This window comes from Cuculus canorus, chromosome 5, assembly GCF_017976375.1.
Source record: "Cuculus canorus isolate bCucCan1 chromosome 5, bCucCan1.pri, whole genome shotgun sequence".
In the NCBI taxonomy this organism is placed as follows: domain Eukaryota; kingdom Metazoa; phylum Chordata; class Aves; order Cuculiformes; family Cuculidae; genus Cuculus; species Cuculus canorus.
Genome location: NC_071405.1, coordinates 15218176 through 15239610, shown reverse-complemented (window position 1 = coordinate 15239610; position 21435 = coordinate 15218176). Strand labels below are relative to the sequence as shown.

At 37.6% G+C, this 21435-nt stretch overlaps 1 protein-coding gene across 6 annotated transcripts in view; it reads left to right on the top strand.

The window, feature by feature from the left end:
- The window catches only part of SHANK2 (SH3 and multiple ankyrin repeat domains 2), a 369360-nt gene that overhangs the window by 75069 nt on the left and 272856 nt on the right, over window positions 1-21435 (top strand). For all 6 annotated transcript variants that reach the window (XM_054067527.1, XM_054067524.1, XM_054067526.1 and 3 more), the window contains one exon: window positions 16309-16375. In XM_054067527.1, coding sequence (XP_053923502.1) covers window positions 16309-16375 — 67 coding nt within the window. The remainder of the gene's footprint in view (window positions 1-16308; window positions 16376-21435) is intronic.

Genomic DNA, 21435 nt, shown 5'->3' with positions numbered 1-21435 from the left:
TGTTTTGCAGTACAGAAATAATAGGTAGAAGACAATCTGTCATGGAAGAGTGTACAGTCTAATTGGCACTTAGTCATTAATTATGATGTTTAGATATTGATAGGAAAAGATTTAAGGTTTTAATCATATAAAAGCCCCCAAAGTACTAGAATAGGTATAATAAAAAATTCTACAGAATGGCTTTTTAAGACTGAGATATAGAGTTAGTAGTAAGACTTCCATTTTTAAAGCTACAGAAGTCACTATACCAGAACAAACTGTGGATTTCCCTTAGTAAAGAAATGTGTTTGTAAGTATGTGGGCATACTCAAGGCAATTTCTTAGAAAGACGTAATTGAAATTAAAAAAAAAAAGGAGAGGTCTCATGGTGATATATCCAACTGCAAACAGCGAGTAGTTATGGTGTTTTCCCATCACTTACTTTGAAGTGCTATTTATACAGAGTTCTCATTTAAGAAAAAGGCTTTTTGGAAATTTTACACGTCACCGTGGCATATTTATGTCTTTGTGGTGCTGATATGTTATCTGTGAGGGTATTAGGGGAAATGTTGCCAAATGAAAGTATGGTAAATACACAAGATGTTGTTCCAAGTAACCCTTCCAGGGGGAAAGTGCTTGCTGGCAAATTAAAGCTGACCTCAGGTTCCAGCAGATTTCCTGTTATTGTCAGTTTTGAAGTGCTGACAAACTGCTGGGCAGATGCTTCTCGTTGCTGCATGAAGTACAACTACCAAAGGTCAATATTTGGTTCATTAGGCAGCTGGTGACAAGGAGGTAACAAAGTGGAATCATAGAATGGTTTGGGTTGGAAGGGACCTTAAAGATCATCCAGTTCCAACCCCCCTGCCATGGGCAGGGACACCTCCCACTGGATCAGGTTGCTCGAAGCCTCGTCCGAACCTGGCCTTGAACACCTCCAGGGATGGGGCATCCATGATTTATCTGGGCAATCTGTTCCAGTGCCTCACCACCCTCATGAATATAACACTCTGGCTGAAAACTTGGACAGCAAAGATGCTTCTGTTTCAACTAGTTCTGAAGATATTGCAGCTACTTTTTGGCACACAGACCTCAGCTTAAGGGGCTTTCACTAATATTCTCATTTCGCTTGATAAGGTCTGTGTACAGTAAGTGATACAGAAGCAGAAAAATATGTATGGATAAAGAATGGGGTTAAAATTAATTCACTGTGACCCAATGATGGTTTCCTAAACTTTGTCCTAATTTTGTCCTTTTTTTCTGAAAGTAGAAGTAATGAAGTAAACCATGAAGAAATTAAATATGGTTATCTTTTATTGACAGAGGCAAAATATTGCCACACTTGGAGTTGCTAAAAATATTTACTGCAGAATGTGTCTTTTCATAAAAAAGCTGTTGTTGGTGTTCAGTTGTTACGTGAAAGGAAACTTGTGGAGGAGCGTCCATGAAAGCATCTTTTGTTTTGTGTTCTGTGTAAATGATCCTAGACCCTTTTTTTCCTCTCCTCACTCAGGGGTGTCCAGCTGAAATGCCTCAGGTGTTCTCACATGCAGCAGGATCTCCCTGGGATAGACAGTGTCTCTGAGGTAGCTGGGAGCCAATCTGTTTGTTTTTCCACCAAATGGATAAACTTCCCAAAAGCTCTGAAGCAACTGAGACTGGTTTATAAAACATAATAAATTAACCAAACTAAATTGTAAGTGTCATTATCAGTTCTTGTCTCAAAGAAGGGCTCCAGTGCAGTGTGATCCAGATGACATTAGTTGTTGTGGGTGAAGTTGCAAAAGGCAAAGGAGATTTGTAAAATCTTGATTTCATTGTAGGATTTTGATAGCGAGATTGAATATCTCTTGTGATTTTATTTATACTCTTTCATAGAAGTGAAGGCAACAAGGGTAAGTTCTTAAATAGCTCGATCATAACTGGGTAGTCACACATAGCATGTCTTATCTTGTAAAAAAGGTCAACTGTGGCAGACGTGGGTATTTTATTCTTTAGCTGTAAGGAACACTGTAAATCCCGTCATTGGAAATACTGTATTTCATTGCTGTGTCTGTCAAAAGAAGTTTTTTGACTTGTATTGGTTTAGGACAAATTTGGGGTTTAGGTGATCAGATTTAGACTTCAACCCCCTCAACAGTCCTAAACCTGGAGCTGCATGAACAAGGTTAATATAAAATGTCCATTTATTTGTGTTGCGTTGTTGCCAGGGCTTTGGTTGTATTGAAATGGTAATGACAGGCACTGAATAAATATCCAGAGAGTTTACAGATATCCAGTATTTTTTTCCCCCAAATTTCATTTAGAAAAGTATATTGTATTGACTCTGCTCCAGATTTAACTACAGGAGAGATGAGAGTTATTGTTTTATCAACTATTCCTGTACCAGTCTGTATGGTATAAGAAGGTTAAACATTATGGGAAATTTGTTTCACAGATCATGGATAAGAATGCTTGTGGTAAGCTGCTATATTTAAATTTTTCTTATTGTTAAAACATGTTATTTTGAGATATTAATACTATTCAGTTTCTCTATAAAATGTAATACCTTCTCACTCTCTGTATGGCACTATTATGTATATGTAATAGCATTAGTGACACTGCTTGAGTTAGTCTATAACTAATGAACCAGAAATATCAGAGAAACTGAAATCCACCTTTTGTTTTGAGGCTGCTTCTGCCACAATGACCAGGGTGCCCTATGATGTTCTCACGTTCTCTTGTGTTCTGCTGTCTGCTCTTATCCAAACAAGTTGTCAGAACTTCAGAGCAGATATAAGGAAGAAATATTTTATGGCAAGGGTGGTGAAAGACTGGCACAGGTTGCCCAGGATTTAAGTGCCCCATTCCTGGAAACACTCAAGGTCAGGTTGGATGGAGCTCTGAGCAACCTGATCTTGTTGGAGATGTCCCCGCTCGCTGCCAGGGGGCTGGACTGGATGACCTCTAAAGGTCCCTTCCAACTCGACTCATAGTATGATTCTATGAACTTACACTTGCATTTCTGGGCAACGATGATATTTTTGTGCCCATGCAGTGCTGCGCGCAGTCTGAGTGGGCTCGTGGGAACTTCTGGGCTGCAAGTTTGGAATAATGACTTTAGTTATAATGGAGGTGTCATGTGATGGCACGATCTCTTGTGTTTGCATGACTACACAAGCTATTCAGTGTTAATTTCTGTCCATATCCACATGAGTACTTGCTGCTTACAAGAACAAGGAATCTATGCCTCTAAGACAGACGTAGCCTCTTCATGCATTGCTATTTGGAGGCAGTATTCGTGACAAACATTGTTATACGCTGCTGTCCTATGCCCATTTTCATCGAAGTATGTTATTGGCTCTGACTTTTACTGGACTGCTGTTTCCAAAGGTTTTATTATAGTTAACCCTCAGAGTTTAACACGAATCCACCAAAAGTATTAGGTAAAATAATAATCTAATTTTATTAACCCGATGTGTTTTATCCAAAGGGATTTCAAAAAGCATTTTCAGCCATTCAGGGTAGCAGCTTAAGCAACACATATTATTAAGTGTTTGTAGAACTGAATCCCATGAACAGGTTTTATTCTGAAATAGTGGGCAGTAGCTACTGCCTGCTGTGAGTAGGAAGATGTATTGCTGAAAGTGTTGGAAGAAGAAGCTACTAATGCAGCACATTTGGCTTTTTTGAGGTGGGACTGCCCTCAACGGTGAAAGTTTGGCCCCTACAGCAACACAGACCTATACATACTTCAGCTGAATTTTCTGTATAACTTGACTTTTAGTGCATTGCAAGGAAAGAAAAATCTAGCAAACAGCATCCTTGCTCAATCTTTTCCTTAAAGAGTTCTGCTGGAGAAGATTGCATTTCATGGCTTTTTGATTTAACATATTATTAGAGGGAAGGAAGAAAATTAAGCCAATTTTATTACTGTCTGTGTCTTATCTAATTCATCTGATGCTGCAACCTGGCTTTATGTTTTAGTAAGTACTCCTTTGAAACTCCTGCTTGCCCATGTAGCAGTAATAAGGATTATGTAATAACTGGCTTTTGATGGCTCTTTCCAGCTTGAGCTATATTTTCCTGTGGAATGAGCCTGTAATTGTAAATGTGTGTGTACCACACTGTTTCCTTTTTCTCCCAATATTAATTATTAAAACCCAAGTGTAGAAAAATGCATCTTACTCGAGAATGCCTTGCCAGGTGGCATTTTAGAAGAGAATCAGAAAGAGGATGTAATTTTTTAAATCTACTTTTAAAATACAAATAAACATTAAATTTCCCTATACTTGCAATGACTGTGGAGAAGGTTTAATACAATCTATGCAATATAGGGTAACCTAAAAATCTTAATTACTTATCAGCTAAAGAAGCAGGAGGGAAGAAAAGGATGTTGTGAAGCACAAAACTGTGCCTGGGATGAATTTGCCTATGTGTTCTTTTTTGCTTCCTGATCTGTTTCATGGTAACTTTAATTACTTGCCCAGGTATTCAGTTCAAGCTTTCTGGCAAGTTGGTTCTCGCATAACAAGGGATCCTTTTGTCATAGGAATTAAGTTTGCATTTCAAAGCTGGAAGAGTGAGATGATTTAGAAATGATTTTCTCTCATGTTGTGAGGGAAGGACTTGCATTTTTTTTATCTTGGTGTCCATGCAGTTTACTTCAATCTGAAAGTATTCCGTCATGGCTTATTCATGAATAAGAGTGGTTAGGCTTTAAGAATGCAGTTGTGTATGTTCATGAAAGGACAGTGTAAAACAAAATACAGGTTCTGCTTTTTAAACCACGATAAGGTTACTGGAAAATGAGTAAGGCTGCCTAAAGGCATTTTAGGTGTCATTCCGGTATAGAGTCCTGCTAAGACAGCCCTGTAGGACAGAGAGACACTCAAAGGAGGTCCTTCAGTGTGATAGCCTTCTCTTAATTTTGGCTTGAATTCACTAACCTTGTCAGCTCTGGCATTGTTTCATGGCTACTGAGTGTATTTCAGAAGACCCACAGGGGCTGTAAAATCTCTTGCAAGCAAACCCAGCATTTTAGCAATGAAAATGTGCCAGCGCTGTTATGTTGGCAGTGTACCTTTTTGATAATACTCAGCTAAATACATACTGTGTCTTTGGATGCATGTTGTTGTTTTAGGTTTGCTTATTTTCAAAATACTAATTGCTCAAAAATATTTAGGGTAAAATCGTAATTGCTTTGAATCATAGAGTCATAGAATGGTTTGGGTTGGAAAGGACCTTAAAGATCATCCAGCTCCACTCCCCCCATCCCTTTGGCAGGAACTACTCCCACTGGATTGGGTTGCTCAAAACCCCATCCAACTTGGCCTTGAACACTTCCAGGGTTGGGACAGCCACAACTTCCCTGGGCAACCTCTTCCTGCATCATCACTCTCACAGGACAAAATTTCTTCGTAATATCTAATCTAAATCTCCCCTCTTTTAGCTTAAAGCCATTCCTCCTCATCCTATCCCTGCACTCCCTAGTAAAGAGTCCCCTTTCCAGCTTTCCTGTAGCCCCTTTAAGTGCTGGAAGCTGCTCCCCAGAGCTCTCTCTTCTTTTGGTTGAACAATCCAAATGGATCGAAGTGCATAATAATTCTGTTTCTGATTTCACTGTGGTAGAACCATATTCCTCACACTTAAGGTTGTTTCAAAGCCGTATTGCTGAATCTCTCTATAGGATCTGCTCTACTGAATATGAATATTCTTAATTAACATTTCCTGATTTTAGTACTGTGCTATTCTTATAAGCTACATCAAATTGCATGCTGCATTGCAACATATAACTTATGGTGCGTTAATCTTTAGCTACTAAGAGATAATTTGCTGTAGCTGAAAACAAGCTTTCACTTCTGAGTGAAAGCTTCCTAAGAATTTTGGAAGGCAAAACCAGTGCTTGGAAAGCATGGTTGCTTTTTTTTTTTTTTTTTTTTTTTTTTCTCCCGATTCCCTGAACAGTGTGTGGGACATTGTTGCATCTCCTACAGTGGTTGCTGATGCAGAAGTCTCTTTGCCATTGCTCAGCCGAGACATTGACCTTGTCCCACCCGTTGCAGAATACTTTCCATGAGTCTTCTGCTCCAACAGTGTGAAAAATGCTTAAATCTTAGTGCTGTGTATAGCAATACTTGAAGTTTAAACACCTAGTCTTTGGTTACTATTAAAGAATAACCAGGGTGAAGTTTAAACACCTAGTCTTTGGTTACTATTAAAGAATAACCAGGGTGAGGTGGTCCTCACCAAGGAACCCTTTTAAGATTGCTTGAAGGACTTACGTAAGGCACCCAGCACAGCCAAGCTGCCTACTGCTGCGCTCTGGAAGGAAAGAATACTTTGACCTTAATCCTAAGGTGAAGTGATTGTGGCAAGCCTTTATTTAAACCGTGCTAAAATGATCAAGGGAATGCTGAAGAGCCTCAAAGAAATATTGGCCCTTTCCCATAATTTATATTTTCAGATGCTAAAACTAGTTGTTGAGCAAATGTAAGGTATCTATTTTAAGATCCTGCATGTCAATATCTGACTGCAGATGGCTCCATGAATCATAGTTGGAAGAAGGAAAATGTTAGACACTAAGATATTGTTGCTAAGAGATTTTTGTACACAGTATGCTAACATGTGCTGGCAAATTTGGGAACAGTAGAAGCAGCGTGCTTTTGGAGAAAAAAAATTCAGTGGTGAAGAAACTGTCTTCAAAGGACTATTTAAAGGATACTAACATTATTGTGCTTTGTTGTATTGAGAACTGATGAAGATGAAATTGTCTTTCAAGCAGATATCATACAGAAAACATCTAAAAGGTAAAGCTAATTGTGCTGTTTGATGAAATAGAGAGCGGAGACTAGAAAGAAAAAGAAAAAAATATACTTTGAGGTTTAAATTAAGCCAGTTTCAAGAAGATTAAAGGTGATGGTTCTTGATATTTTGCCATCTAATGGACATTGGATACATTAAAATACAAAGTTAGTTCCTTTCAAAATGCATAAGGTTAAGCTTGTGTTACATTATATAAGTAAAAATACTAAAAATTATTTTCTGTCCGGGAAAGAAACATGCATGAAAATGCTGAGTACAATTTTTTAATTTATTTTCTTTCATAACATTACCATAGAGTAATTTAGGAAAATTGTCGTCGTTTTATTGTCCTGCTAGAGAATGTGGGTTCTTTCTGCACTTAATATAAGTCTTTACTGATGATTATTTAAAGAAAAAAACTTAAAATTTTGCTGCTTTTCTTTATTCTATGTACATCTTATTCATCTTATTTCAATGAGTTTTACTTGAAAATGTTATACCTGAAATAAAGCTTCAAATTGATAAAAATAATTTTATCAATTAATTTTATTTTATCAAAGAAAACCTTTCAGTTCTGATGTATTTTCAACAAAAACATTATTCTATGTACAAAATACTACACAAATATAAATTTCTCAAAATAGTAACTTTCTCCTGATATGCTTCTAATTAGATATTTTACATCTCAGTTTCAAAACTGATTACTTTCTGGTCAAGTTTTGGAGTGTAAATATAGATGTGTGTCTCCACAATGTAAACATATGTATCTTCTTGAGGTCTTGTTTCATGTCATCCATATTATATGAATTCAAGAGCGCTGTTAGCTGAGTGCGTTAATTAGTGGTATTAATAGGATATTAATCAAGAATTTGGTTTTATTTTATAATGAGGTGAACTAAGAAGCTTCCGCTAGTTTTATTTTACAGTGTTGTAGCCTCAAAGTCAAAAATCAACTGTAATCAATACAACTAATACAAAAATGTGGGATGATACTTTGCCCTTTGATTTTTGGAAAGTAAAATACAGAATTCTTGATTATTCAGCATTTCTATTTTGGGTTATATAGTTATTGTAAGTACAGAGAATTTTCCAGCTGGTTCAGAAAAAAACCCCGTTTTGTTGTAGTTATTGAATTCTTAATGGATTTAATAAATGTCTCAATTGAAAATTAGTCCTAAAGTCTATGTTGTGATTTGAGCTCAGAACAATACTTGTTAAATTGTCACATCGTGCTAAGGTATTACAAAAGAATGTCTTCCCAAAGGAAATTGAGTTCTAGATGTGTTCTTGTATTTACTGAATAAATAAACATACCTACATGTACAAGCTCTCTATAATTACATAAGAAACCAGTAGCATTTGCTCAGTACATTTTTCTCCCACACCTATGGAAAAGGAATTTGGAGTGCAGATTGCTTCTTGTCTTTCCAAACCGAACTCCATCTGTACCACCGAAGCAAGTTTTAAAATCTGCATGCTGCTCATATACGAGTGCAATGAATGCAGATCGATTTAAGGTTTTCCTTGGAGTCTGCAGAGCTTGTTGCATGGTTTTGGGTCACTATTTTATCAGGAACGGAATCTCATGGTGCTGTGTGCTGCACGGGCATGCACAGGCATAGATGACAGCAGGGTCTTTGCACTTAATAACCTAAATTTAACTTTCTAATGTCCTTGTGGATGTCTTGATGGCACCTATGACAAACTTCAAAGTGGCTTTAGACTCCAAAAAGCCTTTGCCTTTTCCTTTTATTAGGGAGAGCTTTTATTTTGAGAGCACATAATAAAATTATGTTGAAGTTGAACTACGTTGCCTTTTCATTGCCCCACAGTAAGCACTGTTAGACTTTCATATCAAATTAAAAAGGTGTCTGACTCCAAAAGTTGTGATTTTAATGCAGTGGTTTAGAGATTGCCTGACTGTTGGATTATTACCTCTTATAGCAGCTGTTGTGTGAATTGTTAATATGATTTTTGTCTTGAAACATGTTTAGGAAAAATGATAACATTTATTATATTTTTAATATTAAGAAAATATGTCCTAATTATGGCACATGGAAGAGCCTTTCAGGTGGTATTTTCATTAAGGAAGAAATCCCATCTAATCCTCCTAAAACCATTTGCGTTCATTTCTCATGAGTCTCTGCTGTTTGTGAATCCTATTGTGTAATGACTGTGACTGCTTGAATGGTGTTTCTTCATTGTATGTTAGTGGTACAATACATAATTTATGATTTTATAAGTGTGTGATGGAATTAGAAGGTAATTTTTGGAGCGTCTTAGCAGCTACAGTCTCCTTTGCAGGGTTGTATAACCTTTTTCTTCCAGTTCTGCCTAAAGGTGGGAAGACGTAGAGTAGATGAACTTCAGAGTACCCTGTACATCTGTTTGCATTTCCACTACTGACACTGACCAAAGTCGAGACTGAAGTCATGTTTTGTCCTGGGATAAAGCCGTCTACCTCCTCTGATGTGTAGTGCCAAGAACTCATTGCTCTGTAAAGCTTTCTTTTAGTGGGTGCTGCTGGGTAGCAGAGACAATGGAAGGTTGAAACATCAGCCTTGCGGGAAAGAATAATGAAATGTACTTTCATCAGGAAACTGAAATTGTTTGGAAGAGACGAGAAGGGGAAGAAAAGCAGGTGGGGAGTGTTTTATCATTGTGAATTGCAGCTAGAACCGAGCAGCCCAAACAGCTTCCTCCACTCTTCATTTAAGCAGAGCATTTTAAAGCTTTAAGTCTTTAAAATTTAAGCATGTGTAGAAGGGAGCAGCCTTGACTGAGAATGAAACATAAATGAACTGAGATACGCTTTCCTCACTCCAGTGTAGAAAATTTGTCAAAGTTCATTGTCTGGATTGAAGAGGGGACAACTTCGATCTCAGCCCTCTTTGTATTGTTCCTTATTGTCTGGAGCAGTTAGTTCCGAAGAGAGGTAATCTAACACTAGTTTTGGTGCTTGCCTTTCAGGGACTAACCAATAAAGCTCTGAAATTGTATTTGCTAACAGGCTACAAAGATCTTGCTTTAATTTAATATAACCCCTACTTGTGATAAATTTCAAGACAAGAAAAAATCAATTGTGAAAGGTTAGCGACAGGTGAAGTGTATATATAATATCCAGTTTTCCGAAAAGAGCAAAACACTGCATTAATCATAATGAAAAACATCTAAATACTTGAATGTAAATTATTGACAACTTCATTTATGAGGTTGAAAAGAGAGATTCTGATGAGTCAGTGCTGCTACTTCTGTCTGATCCAGAGTATGAAAACATTATAAAACGCTTGAACTGAAACCTGTAACTGGATATCTGTCAGGTTTCACTTTTACACAAAGTAGTCTTATTTGCCATTATTTAAACTATGTTTGTTTGGGTAACAAGATTCAGGCAAGCAGAACTAAGCAGATGCAAATGTTTTAATTTCTCAATTGACTTCTGAAAGCCAACTTAAAAGATGCCTGTATCCAGAGGGAAAATTTCTGACTTGTAATATCAGAAAACCAGAAGATAAGAATAATGTTATGCCAGGAGCAGGAATTACTCTGCTAGAGGGGCCTTGCTGGTTATGAGGGTTTCTTTCCTCCTCCAGTGCCTGATACTGGACTAGCAATCGTGCCCATCTCTTGCCTGCTACCCCCAGTCTCTACATCACACCTGTTTCATTCATTTAAATTTCTACTTCCCTGAGCTGTCACTTGGTTACCATCCATAGCAACTACCCAAATGCCAATTAAACTCCTTCCCTTCTTCACTAAATTGGTGGCAGAGCATCTGGCATTGCCTGGCATGGAAAATAGTAGTAAGGCCCTGTAACCAATTGCATCATTTGAAAGAAACATCTGTCTGTGAGATTGTGATTAAGAGGACGGGAAAATTGTGACGAGCTTCCCTTCTACCAAGGCAGAGCAAATATCTGTATAAACACACAGCTTCGGGTCATGCTCTGCATTGCATACCCTGACAGTGACAACCAGCTCTCGTCTCTGCTCTGCTGCCTTGCTCAGAGAGTCACAAACGCCATGGCTTGGTGCCTTGCACACCTCTGAGTGTGTCTGGGCTGTGACCTCTTTCAGTGACTCCATTAGCTTTTTGTAATGATGACATTATGAAGACAGAGTATTGTGGAGATAGGAGGTTATACACCCAGTCTAGCTGCGTGGGTTTACCCTACTTTTTACTTTGTATGAGTTACCTCCTCCTAAGATAAGTCTTCCTGCTTAGCTTTACTTTGTGCTCAGTTCTCTTTTATAAGTGTATGTGCTTATTGAGGTCAGTCATGTGTGTTACCAAATACAATCTGAAAATAATTAGATGCCCATGTTAACACCCTTAGTGGGGTCAGTTAAACTTGGAGGGGAGGGAGCTGGTAAATGATTCTTTTTCATTACTATAATTTATATAAAATTGCTTCTAATGCTGATAGGAAAAAACCCTGTAGGGTTTCTGTTCTCTGTATTGTACAGCAAGCTGTATGGCAGAGAGCCCAACCAAATGTCTGCAGCAGTTAAAGATCCTGGTTTGGGTCTGAAAGCACTGTACTTGAACCATTTAGTCCTATTTTTCAGCTGGAACTGGACTGACATAGTGCTGTGACACCACAGGTGCAGTCTTTCTGATTCTGGAGTGGATGGAATGTAAATACACCCTTAAAAATAGGGCAAAAAAAAAGCAGCTTGTAGTGGAAATTGTAGATGAAATGTAGCAGAAATTGTAATGGCTATAAACTGGAGAGGGGCAGATTTAGACTAGACATAACGAGGAATTTCTTCACTATGAGAGTGGTGAGGCACTGGCACAGGTTGCCCAGGGAAGCTGTGGCTGCCCCATCCCTGGAGGTGTTCAAGGTCAGGTTGGATGGGGCCTTGGGCAGCCTGATCCAGTGGGAGGTGTCCCTGCCTATGGCAGGGGGGGTGGAAATAGATGATCTTTAAGGTCTTTTCCAAACCAAACTATTCTGTGATTCCATGAGTGATATTTTTTTAGATGAGGTGAAAACTAGGTTTTATCTGGGTTACAGAATAACATTACTAAAGACACGCAGATTTTTGATGTAAGATAAGTGTCTTGTCTGGCAAGAAATTGAAATGATAGGACATTTGCTGCAGGAATGAAAGAACTTGAATTATGGTAAAACTGCTGCATATGCAATTTTTAAAAAGCTACAGTTTTTGAAGCTTCAGCATAAGAGATTCTGTGTGTAGGTAGCTTGTGGTTGTAAAGTGCTACCTCCAGCCTTTCATGGTCATATTTCATGTCTGTAAACATACGTGTGATGCATTTTGATGTCTAGAATGCGGTTCCTACTGGAATTGGAAAAAAAACTTTCACTGTAGTTTTGTTGGCTGTACTGCTTTTTCACTGCCAAGAAGAGATGTCTTGTGATCCAAAAAAAACCCAGACAGAAACCTTCTTTCCTGCCATAACCTCTCAATTAGACATCTAGCAAATATGGCTATTTAAGAACACGTAGATTATGAAGCATTTTTTTCTGCAAAGATACAACATTGCTTTTTTTTTTTCTAAATTACAAAGAAATTTAGTACAATTATAGAACTTTAGTAAGGTTCTTTTTTAGTTCTCGTCTTAGTTGAGGGGAGACTTGACACCACCTTAATTTGGTTCAAGCCCTGGATCTTGTAGAGACTGTTCACTTGGCCTAATGCATTCTTGCTTATGGTTTCATTTGAACGCAACTTTAGTTCAAGGTAAACTGTGATGGAAAAGAGTCCGTGGTTGCTGTGCTTTGTGGTTTGCAGCTGTAAAAATTGAATGAGAATGATTCTGTATCTCTCAGATTTTTCTCTTGACTTCACATTCTCCCACGCTTTTTACCCATCATATTCAAATGAAGTACATTGATGTTATGCCAAGAAATATTTGTACTTTTTTACTTTTTCTTGCTTTCTTTAGATTTTTAACATATTTTTCCTTCATTTTGCTGTTAGAATTTTACATACTGTTTTTAGTGAGTTAAAGTAAATTAAATTGAGAAAAATGATACCTTAAGCTTGTTGAATCTAGTGCTTATTCAGAAGCAAGTACAGGAACAATTCTCTGTCAAGCTGTCAATTAGCTAACTGACAATATCTTTTTTCAAGTAATAAAATGTGTTTCTCACTTGAACAACATGTTTGTACTTGAGTTTTAAAATTACTCTGTATCAAAAATTCGAGTAGCATGGCTGCTGTCTAGCAAGCTGCCTGTCGCTGGTGAATTCCCTGTTTGAATTTTACATATTAATTAGGGATAATGTTGAATAGAGGTATTATTGCTTGCTTATAACGGAGAGAAAACCTCTGATCTATGCTTAAGTGTTGCTTTTGTGAACCTGTACCAAGCCAGGCTGAAGAATGTGAAGTCAGAGAGAGAGAGAGAGCGCGTTTGTACAGCTCTGTTGGTACGTTCATGGTGCTCTTTGCCAGGGAGATGCACGAGTTACACTTTAGAAGCTCTAAAGAGGAGGCTGAGGGCCAGATTCCCATATGTTATCCATGCTGAGAAGCAGTTTGTTTCAGGAGTAGTTCCTGGAATAAAGATCTTCTTACTAATGGTTAAAATAGTAAAGTTCATATGGATAAATGCTTCTGCTGGAGGCAAGGTTACAGGGCACTGATGTCCTTCTGTCTCTGACCTCCCTTATCTTTGCAGATATTATGGCATGCAGAAGTCTTATGGCATATCTGAGTAGAAACAGTCTTTATTTGTTCAACTATGGTCTAACAGCGGAAGTGAGATTGAGTTGAACTAGCGTTATTGATTCATAATAATGCATTTTGCTCCCAAGAATCCATCAATGTTTGATGCAATGCAACTGAGAAGTGCCCAAAGCAAAACATTTCCCTAATGTTAATATTATAATGAGAAAATTACATGATTAGTAAGTATGGTGATATTATATGCATGTTAATTATTTAAAGGACGAAGATGATTATACTGCACGTGTCACGCTTATGGCTGTCCACTGAGGCTTATTTCAAAACACAAGTATAAGTGTATTGGGTGTAACTGCTAGGTGCTATATAAATGTGGAATAGACTTTCTGCCAGGAAACAGATATACTTGAAATGAAAAGAAAACATAATTACTGTATTCAGTCTTTATGCTGGACAGAAATTTTCAATTAAGGAAGGAAACAGCTTGCCAAGTAAAGAAGACAAAACCTGAAAAGCATTAAAAAAATACAAATAAATTCAGGGAAAACTTGGATTCAGGGCATAAACATGATAAATGTTCAGTTGTTTGTTTTAAACTTTGCTTGGTAATCTAAAGAAAGTTATTCTGATATGCTGTTACACTTAAAAAAATAGTAGGTTTTTTAAGCCTTGCTTGTACTTTACTACCCAGTAGACCTTAACAACCTACACTAAATCAGTTTGTTTCTCTTTAGACCAGCTATTGCTAGCTTAGGACAAAAAGATTAAATGGAGGTTACTTTGCTGTGTTTGAACCCATTTGTTTAAATGAGTCCTTCTGTGAGAATTTCCAGGACTGCATATAGAAATAATTCATGAGTAATGGCTTGAAGCATAAGGACTAATAGAATGGCAGTCCCAGCACTAAAGAAAGGCCTTAAAATGAAGTCACCAGGAGAACTGAAGAGGAAAGAAAATAGTGTGATAATCTGACTTTCAACAATTCCCACCTAGTTTTAGTTAGGAGTATTGCAGTGAGTTCTTTTTTCTAAGACAGTGCACTCGTGCCTGTAGCAAATTGTCTTGATTGTATTGTGTTTCAATGAGGACTTCCAATGTCGCAGTAGATACGCGCTAAGTCCACTCTGAGCCCTACATGAGACAGATGTGCTAATGGCAGAAGGAGGCATTGTGTAAATAATCAATGCTGAATGAAAAGTGCAGAAAATGTGTGTAATGATTTTATTTTGGGTGAAATGGATGTAATGGTCACGACTCATGATTTAAGCCTGTTCTGTGTGTATCATTTAAAGCAGATTTGGAAACACTTAAATACATAATAGTCAAGATTTTCTATCTGTAGTTTGTGGCTTGTGTGTGAAGTCATCGTTTTTGAGGAGTTCCATTTTAGTTTTTCTTGGTTGCTAACAATTGTTCAATTTCCTTTAGTGAGTGCAGAAATAAAGTCTTATGCTTTTTATGTGAAGAGATATTACTCACATTGCTTCACTCTGGAGGCTGGAGCACCTCTCGTGTGAAGAGAGGCTGAGAGATTTGGGATTGTTCAGCCTGGAGAAGAGAAAGAGCCACAGAGACCTTAGAGTAGCTCCCAACACTGAAAGGAGCTTGGAGGAAAGCTGGAAAGGGGGTCTTTATCAGGGAATACTGGTATAGGGTGATGGGGAACAGTTTTAAGCTGAAAGAGAGGAGATTTAGATCACATATTAAGAAGAAATATTTTCCTGTGAAGGTGGGGGGGGCCCTGGCCCAGGTTGCCCAGAGCAGGAGGTGTTCAAGGACAGGTTGGATGGGGCTTGGAGCCCCTGATCCAGTGGGAGGTGTCCCTGCCCACGGCAGGGGGCTGGAACTGGATGATCTTTAGAGTTCCTTCCAACCCAAACCATTCTATGATTTTATGACAGCCGCCCTGTATCCAGGGCAGTCCATAAATCAGATATTTTGTTTGTTTTATTTTCGCCTGCAGCCTGTATATGCAGAAGCTTCTATGAGAAAGGTGTGGTCAGCTTATCCCTTTTGCCTATGTCAGGAATGTCACAGTATTATTACAGGAACAATACCCATCATAATATAAAACTGGGAAATGGAGACAATGAAGGCAATTACTGAATATTCAGAGCAAAAATAGGAGGGAAAACCAGGGAGGAGACAGCAATGTTGTACCACATCACTTTCCTCATATCCAATGGAGATATTTCTCTTTTGAAGTTCATTTAAATGAGAAATTGGACAAGATAGTTACACATCTGTGTCCAACAACCAGGAAATAAATGAAAATTATTATTTTAGAACTGTATTAAAAACACTTTAAATCCTATACATATGCATAAGATTTTCCAGCTCCTCTTTTTTTTTTTTTAGGGGATTTTTTTGGTGTCTTAGTGGTACCTGAATTCTTGTAATTCTTGGTACTTCTTTCCTGGCTATCCCACGTACATTGCATTGTAGCCCCTGTTTTCATTGTTCAGGTAAGTAGTGGGGCTGGAGCAATTAAAGGGAAATAATCCCTTAAATGTGTCCCTCTGAGCCTGCTTCTGTAGCATTCTCCAGACATCAGTAGAGGTCCCAGAGCTTTTGGGATGGTGTGTTTAGTTTTCACCGCTGGTTTTGACTGCCACACCATGGCGCTTCGAGCAGTCTCCTGAGACATCCATGATCATCATGTTCTTAGTAAATGGGTAATGAGCGGACTGGCTGCTTAAAAAATAAATTGAGTTATTTCTCAACATTGTTTCAGAAATGTATTGTATGCAGTGGTTGCAGAATAAAGGTAATAACCAGTTACTCCACTTCGTGAAATGAAAATATATTGTATGTTACTTGTCAGTAATAAAACATGCATAGTTTACTACTTACTAATATACTAATTGTAACTATTTTACAATCCTTTAGGTGGCTATAATAGCAGGAAATTTTGAGCTCGCTGAATATATCAAGAATCACAGGGAAGCTGATATTGGTAAGTAAAATGTTTGCAGACACTGAAAATAAGTTATACATGTTTAAACTAAGATTTTGGTTCTACATGAGATAAGACTATAGGGCTGATTAATGGTATGGTTTCAGGGAGATTTTAAAAGATGGAGAAAAAGCTGAAATGCGTTCAAAATATGGTCTGAAAATGAAAATTTGTTATGTAATGCAAAAGAATGGTAGCTGCTTTAATAGCATACATTAGCCATTTTGTAACAGATTAAATATACATCCACATACCTGGCCAAATTGGCTCTTGTAAACTGCTTTGGCATCAGCCTAAAGCGGTTTTCAAGTAGGAATAGTTGTTCGGAAGAAGAAGGTAAAGAAAGATGCTTCTCTGCAATTAAATGAGTGTACAGAAACTGTCTGTATCCATAAACTCATTTCCTCTCGCTGAGTTTGGTGTATGGCACTGGATGAAGGCAAGTGACAGGCGTTAAGGGCTCTTGGCAAAAAGAAGCTTTTTAAAGATCCTTTTTACATAGTGAGTTTTGGTAGTAAAATAAAAATGAGTTTGATAAAAGTGACTTCTAATACTGTTTAATTAAAATGAATTAAAATGCTTTAATTCAAGTTAATTAAAGTTCCACAGGAACACCCTGAAGTTGAATGAAAAAAGGCATTCCTTTTGCAGCAGGAGGGTCAGTCTAGTCGTCTATGGTGATTTAACTCAGCGATGCAAATCTGTGACTTGACAGTATTTAATTTACTTGGAAAAACTAGGCCAGCTCACAAGAAACTTAGGACTGTGAAAGAATTGCTCTGGATTAAGGTATCCTTTCCATTTCCCTTCCTGACTGGGCTATAGTTAAAAATTCTGCGTGGTAATGTGAATTCTCTGCGCTGCGATGCTTTTGCAGTGTGTGCGGAGAACACTGAGGACACACTGCATAAAAGTCTTGCATAAAAGTGATAAATACTGCATAAAAGTTGGTGGCAAGTCTGGAAGGTTTCTAAGTAAGAAAGTGGGATAATTCTTTTCTGTATAAGAAGTCTTCGCCCTGTATTTATGAACAATCAGCTGTAAAAAATTAACTAAAAATGAAGCAGTTATTCCTAATAGGGTGAGCATCTTATTATTGTTTATATTTACATATGGCTAATGGTTTTCTAACCTTGTGATACTATGGAAATGAAAGGAAATGTCTGTTCATATTCAAACATTCCCATTGTTTCTGCCACCTTAGTTTTTGATATTTTAGCTCATGTGTATGGTCAGTGCGGAGCAAGTAATACACAGACAATACACGGTATTATGTTTAATGTTTCCCTAAATGGATTTTGTTCTCTTAAAATAGTTGTATACAATAAAAGACAAATAGGAATGACTTGCTAGTATTAACTGTGTGTATATTTACAGTATGAGTAACTGCAAAGTGAAAACAATGCAGTCCACTTACAAATGGCAGTCTCGAATCTGGTTTGCGTGAAACCACATTGATATTAATATGATCATTTTTTTGACTAACCAGTTCTGCTACTACTTCTCCTTTCTTCTGACCAGTGCAGGTTCCAAGAAATGTCAATGTGTGGGAGAAATGGGAATGTAGTTATGAAGTAGATGGGTGCAGGCAAAACCCAGTAGCCAGGTGTCTGAAGGGTTAGGCAGAACTCATTCTTGCTGACTGGAAAACTGTCAGTAGGATTTGGTATATTCTAGAAAAAAGCCTAGAAAATATCTTCTATGGGAAGATTGTCCAAATTTTCCTGATGTCTTCACTTTTTCCACTCAAAATGGAAATATTGATGCTTCCATGATTCACTTGCATTTTTTGCAAGGTGGTGGAAGATTGCACAGCTATTTAAATTAGTAGATTGTCATAAAGAAAAAGTGTTACATCATGTTGTTCCTCCCAGCTAATTTAATTTAGCTGGACATTTTCCTTAAGATTTATTACTTAAAAAAAAAAAAAAGTGAAGCCATTGCAATTTCTATTTCTGGAATGTCTTCCAGTTAAAAAAAAAAAAAAAAAAAAAAAAAGTCAAAAGAATAATATCCTGAGCAGAAAACCTGAGAGCTAGTAGGATGATGAATGTGCAAAATAATGTCAACATTTAAACTTCAACAAGTTGGCTTTTATTTATCTTACTTGTCTCGTTATGTGCTACGTTCATGTAGTTTTGGTTGTGTTTCAACATGTGTCATTTGAGCAGTGCACCTTCTTAGAGCCCTGAGGCAAAAGAGTGGGAAGAAATAGCGAAGAGCTTGAAGAGGTATCCTCATGGAGATACGAAGGACAGATCATTCTATGAAGTGTTTTGAGAAACATTTCCTCTTCCATCTCTCAGAAAAATGGTTAGATAGAGAATTTTGATATTGAACCATTCATTAACCCGTGTTATTAGGCTCCTTTAATGATTGTAAATACTTTATATTTTGTAATTATTTTAGACTCATTTAATAATAAATGAGTTACAACTGTAGGAAATTCTTTGGAATATGTGCAGTTTCTAGTGACTCTTTTCTGTGGAGGTTTAAGCTGGCAGATGATGGATGAGCTGTTCAATCAAATAGTAAGCTTGTCAATGATATATGTGGTTTTTCATAGAATCATGGAATCATAGAATGGTTTGGATTGGAAAGAACCATAAGATCATCTAGTTGCAATGCCCCTGCCTTTGAATGCTTTTTATGATAGCATTCATTGGAAGGAGGGGTTAGTGGTGCATTGAAAAAGCTCCACATTGCTCATGATTCTTTGGAAAAAACTACACATTGCTCTTGGAAAATTTCTGACCTCATCTTTTTAATGTTAGTGATCTTCATACACAGTATCACGAGCTATAGATAGTTTTTAAATGCAAGCCTAATATACAGCTAAGTAATAGAAGTGGCAATAATACTTTTTTTTAAAATGAAAATCTACCTACTTTCCTGGGTACATTGTCTTAAGGATGGGAAAATTTTAGTTGGTGGTAGTGACTGGAGGCTGGACCTAACTTGGCAGTTTGAAGAGTAGGTTTTATCTGGTGACAGAAATAGGTTTTTACATTTCTTGAACTACAGTATCTGAAATATGAAAAATAATATTTACTTGAAACCTCTAGTCTTACACAATTAGGAACTACACTATCCGTGTCCTTCTGTTTTGACGTATGCTAATTAACATTATTCTTAGATAATTTTGTTGTCCCGTACTACTGCGGTAGGAAGTCATTTGTACTTTCAATGCAGAAGGTATTATGTGGGTGTCTTCCAGTTTGTCAGTAGTCACAAAGCTGTTTCAAGTAATGTTGCCAAAACTGCAATTATAAGGATCTAGTGGAAGTACTGTAATGCTTATGATTCATGGTCCTGTGTCATGCATTGCAGTGAATGAGCTGCTTTGTTCAGTGGCAGAGAGCAGAGCTCAAACTTTCTGCAGAAGGAGAGTATTGTTGCCTGTGGAGTAAAGGGACGAGTCTGCAGTGCTACTACATCCCAGTGCACTGGTCCACAAGAGCTCCACATAAATAGATATATATTCATAAGTGCTGCATATATCACTTATTATCTATTCTGCCTTTGGCTGCCAATTATATTTCATTGGCATTTAGAGTGGAATATCATTTTAAGGTGTATGTGAAGTCTGGGATTGTTCAGTTAGGGACATGCTGGATTGCATGTCTTAAAGTGAGGGTTTTTTTCCCTCTCTTGGTCTGGATTTGTGCCAGACTGTAGTGCTAACACTGTCCCTGTTGTTCATGATGATGGAATAGCAGCTCAAGTGCAAAATGACCAGGGTATCCTATAGCAGTAGAAAATTCTAATATACAGAACCACAAAATATTTGTTCTGTAGATGAAATCCTGCAGAGATTGTCCTTCCTTTTTTGTTTAATTATAAAGCAATTTTATTAGACAAATGTGTTGAAATGCCGAAAAGCTGGGCATGTATAAAATACGCTTTTTTGCAATAGTCATGACTTCACACTGTTCTGTAACAAGAAGTAAAATGTAAAAATATGCTTTTTGGAGTAAAAAAAGGGCAAAAATAATGACCCATGGAGTAATGTGACATTTTAAGATAGGGGTGTTCTTCTATGGTGTGTAGTATCTGGTTGTCTCACTTGGATCTCACCAGGTAAAAGCATCTACTCGGGGCCAATGTGAGCATACACGCTTAATCAGAGAGACAAAGTCTGTCTGCTTCGCTTTTGTAGAGGCAAAATAGATTAAAGTTTGTATCCAAAACAGAAGAAGTAGGTGCCATTGGCAACCAGATTAATCCAATGTGTCCCTACCTAATCATCTGAAAAAAAGAAAGAGGAGATTTCGCCAATAAATTTTCTCAGCTACATGAATTTGTGCTGTAGAAGTCACTTGCTTAAGCTGAGTGTATTTCAAGACAGATAAGGTCATTTAGGGCTTCAGAATAATTAGGAGGGGTCAGAGCTGGTAAATGTACTCTACAGCTCTGAGCAGCAGCACTTCGCTTGAAAAGTGTGTACCACAACGGCCCTACCTACCTACTTCCACAGTGTTTCTTCAATCTAGAGAAAGCCTGATTTCTCTCACGTCCTCATTCTGGATGGGTGCATCTCTCTGTCTCTTAGATAGTTTCACAGAGGAGGCTCATGGCGATCCATGGAAAAGGGCGATCCATGGAAAGGGGAGACCTGGAATGCAAACCCATTGACTGTACTCATGACTCTAATCCACAGTGTGTAAACGTTTGCACTAAACAGTTATATTCCTTTATGGCTGTAAGACCTTGTGTCTCCCAGCAAACTGGAATTTTGGAGAACATACTTCCACTTGGCCATAATACCTGCATAAAAATCTTAGTTCTTCTGTCCTAATAAAAAATAGACCTTTTCCTATGAAAGTTCAAAACTGTATGGGTTCTTTCACACATGTTCTCCCTTCTTCTATCAGCAAGTTGTTTCTTCCTTACCTCTCCCTGTTTCCCACTATCAATTGCCAATTAATCTTTCCATTCCAGCATTCCAGGTAGTACATTACATGTTTCGGGGATCAGTTTGTTGAAACCGTGGGATGAAAAGTGTTTATCAGAGATAACTTTTTTTTTTTTTTGACTTGGTGCTGCCATTTCCAGAAACA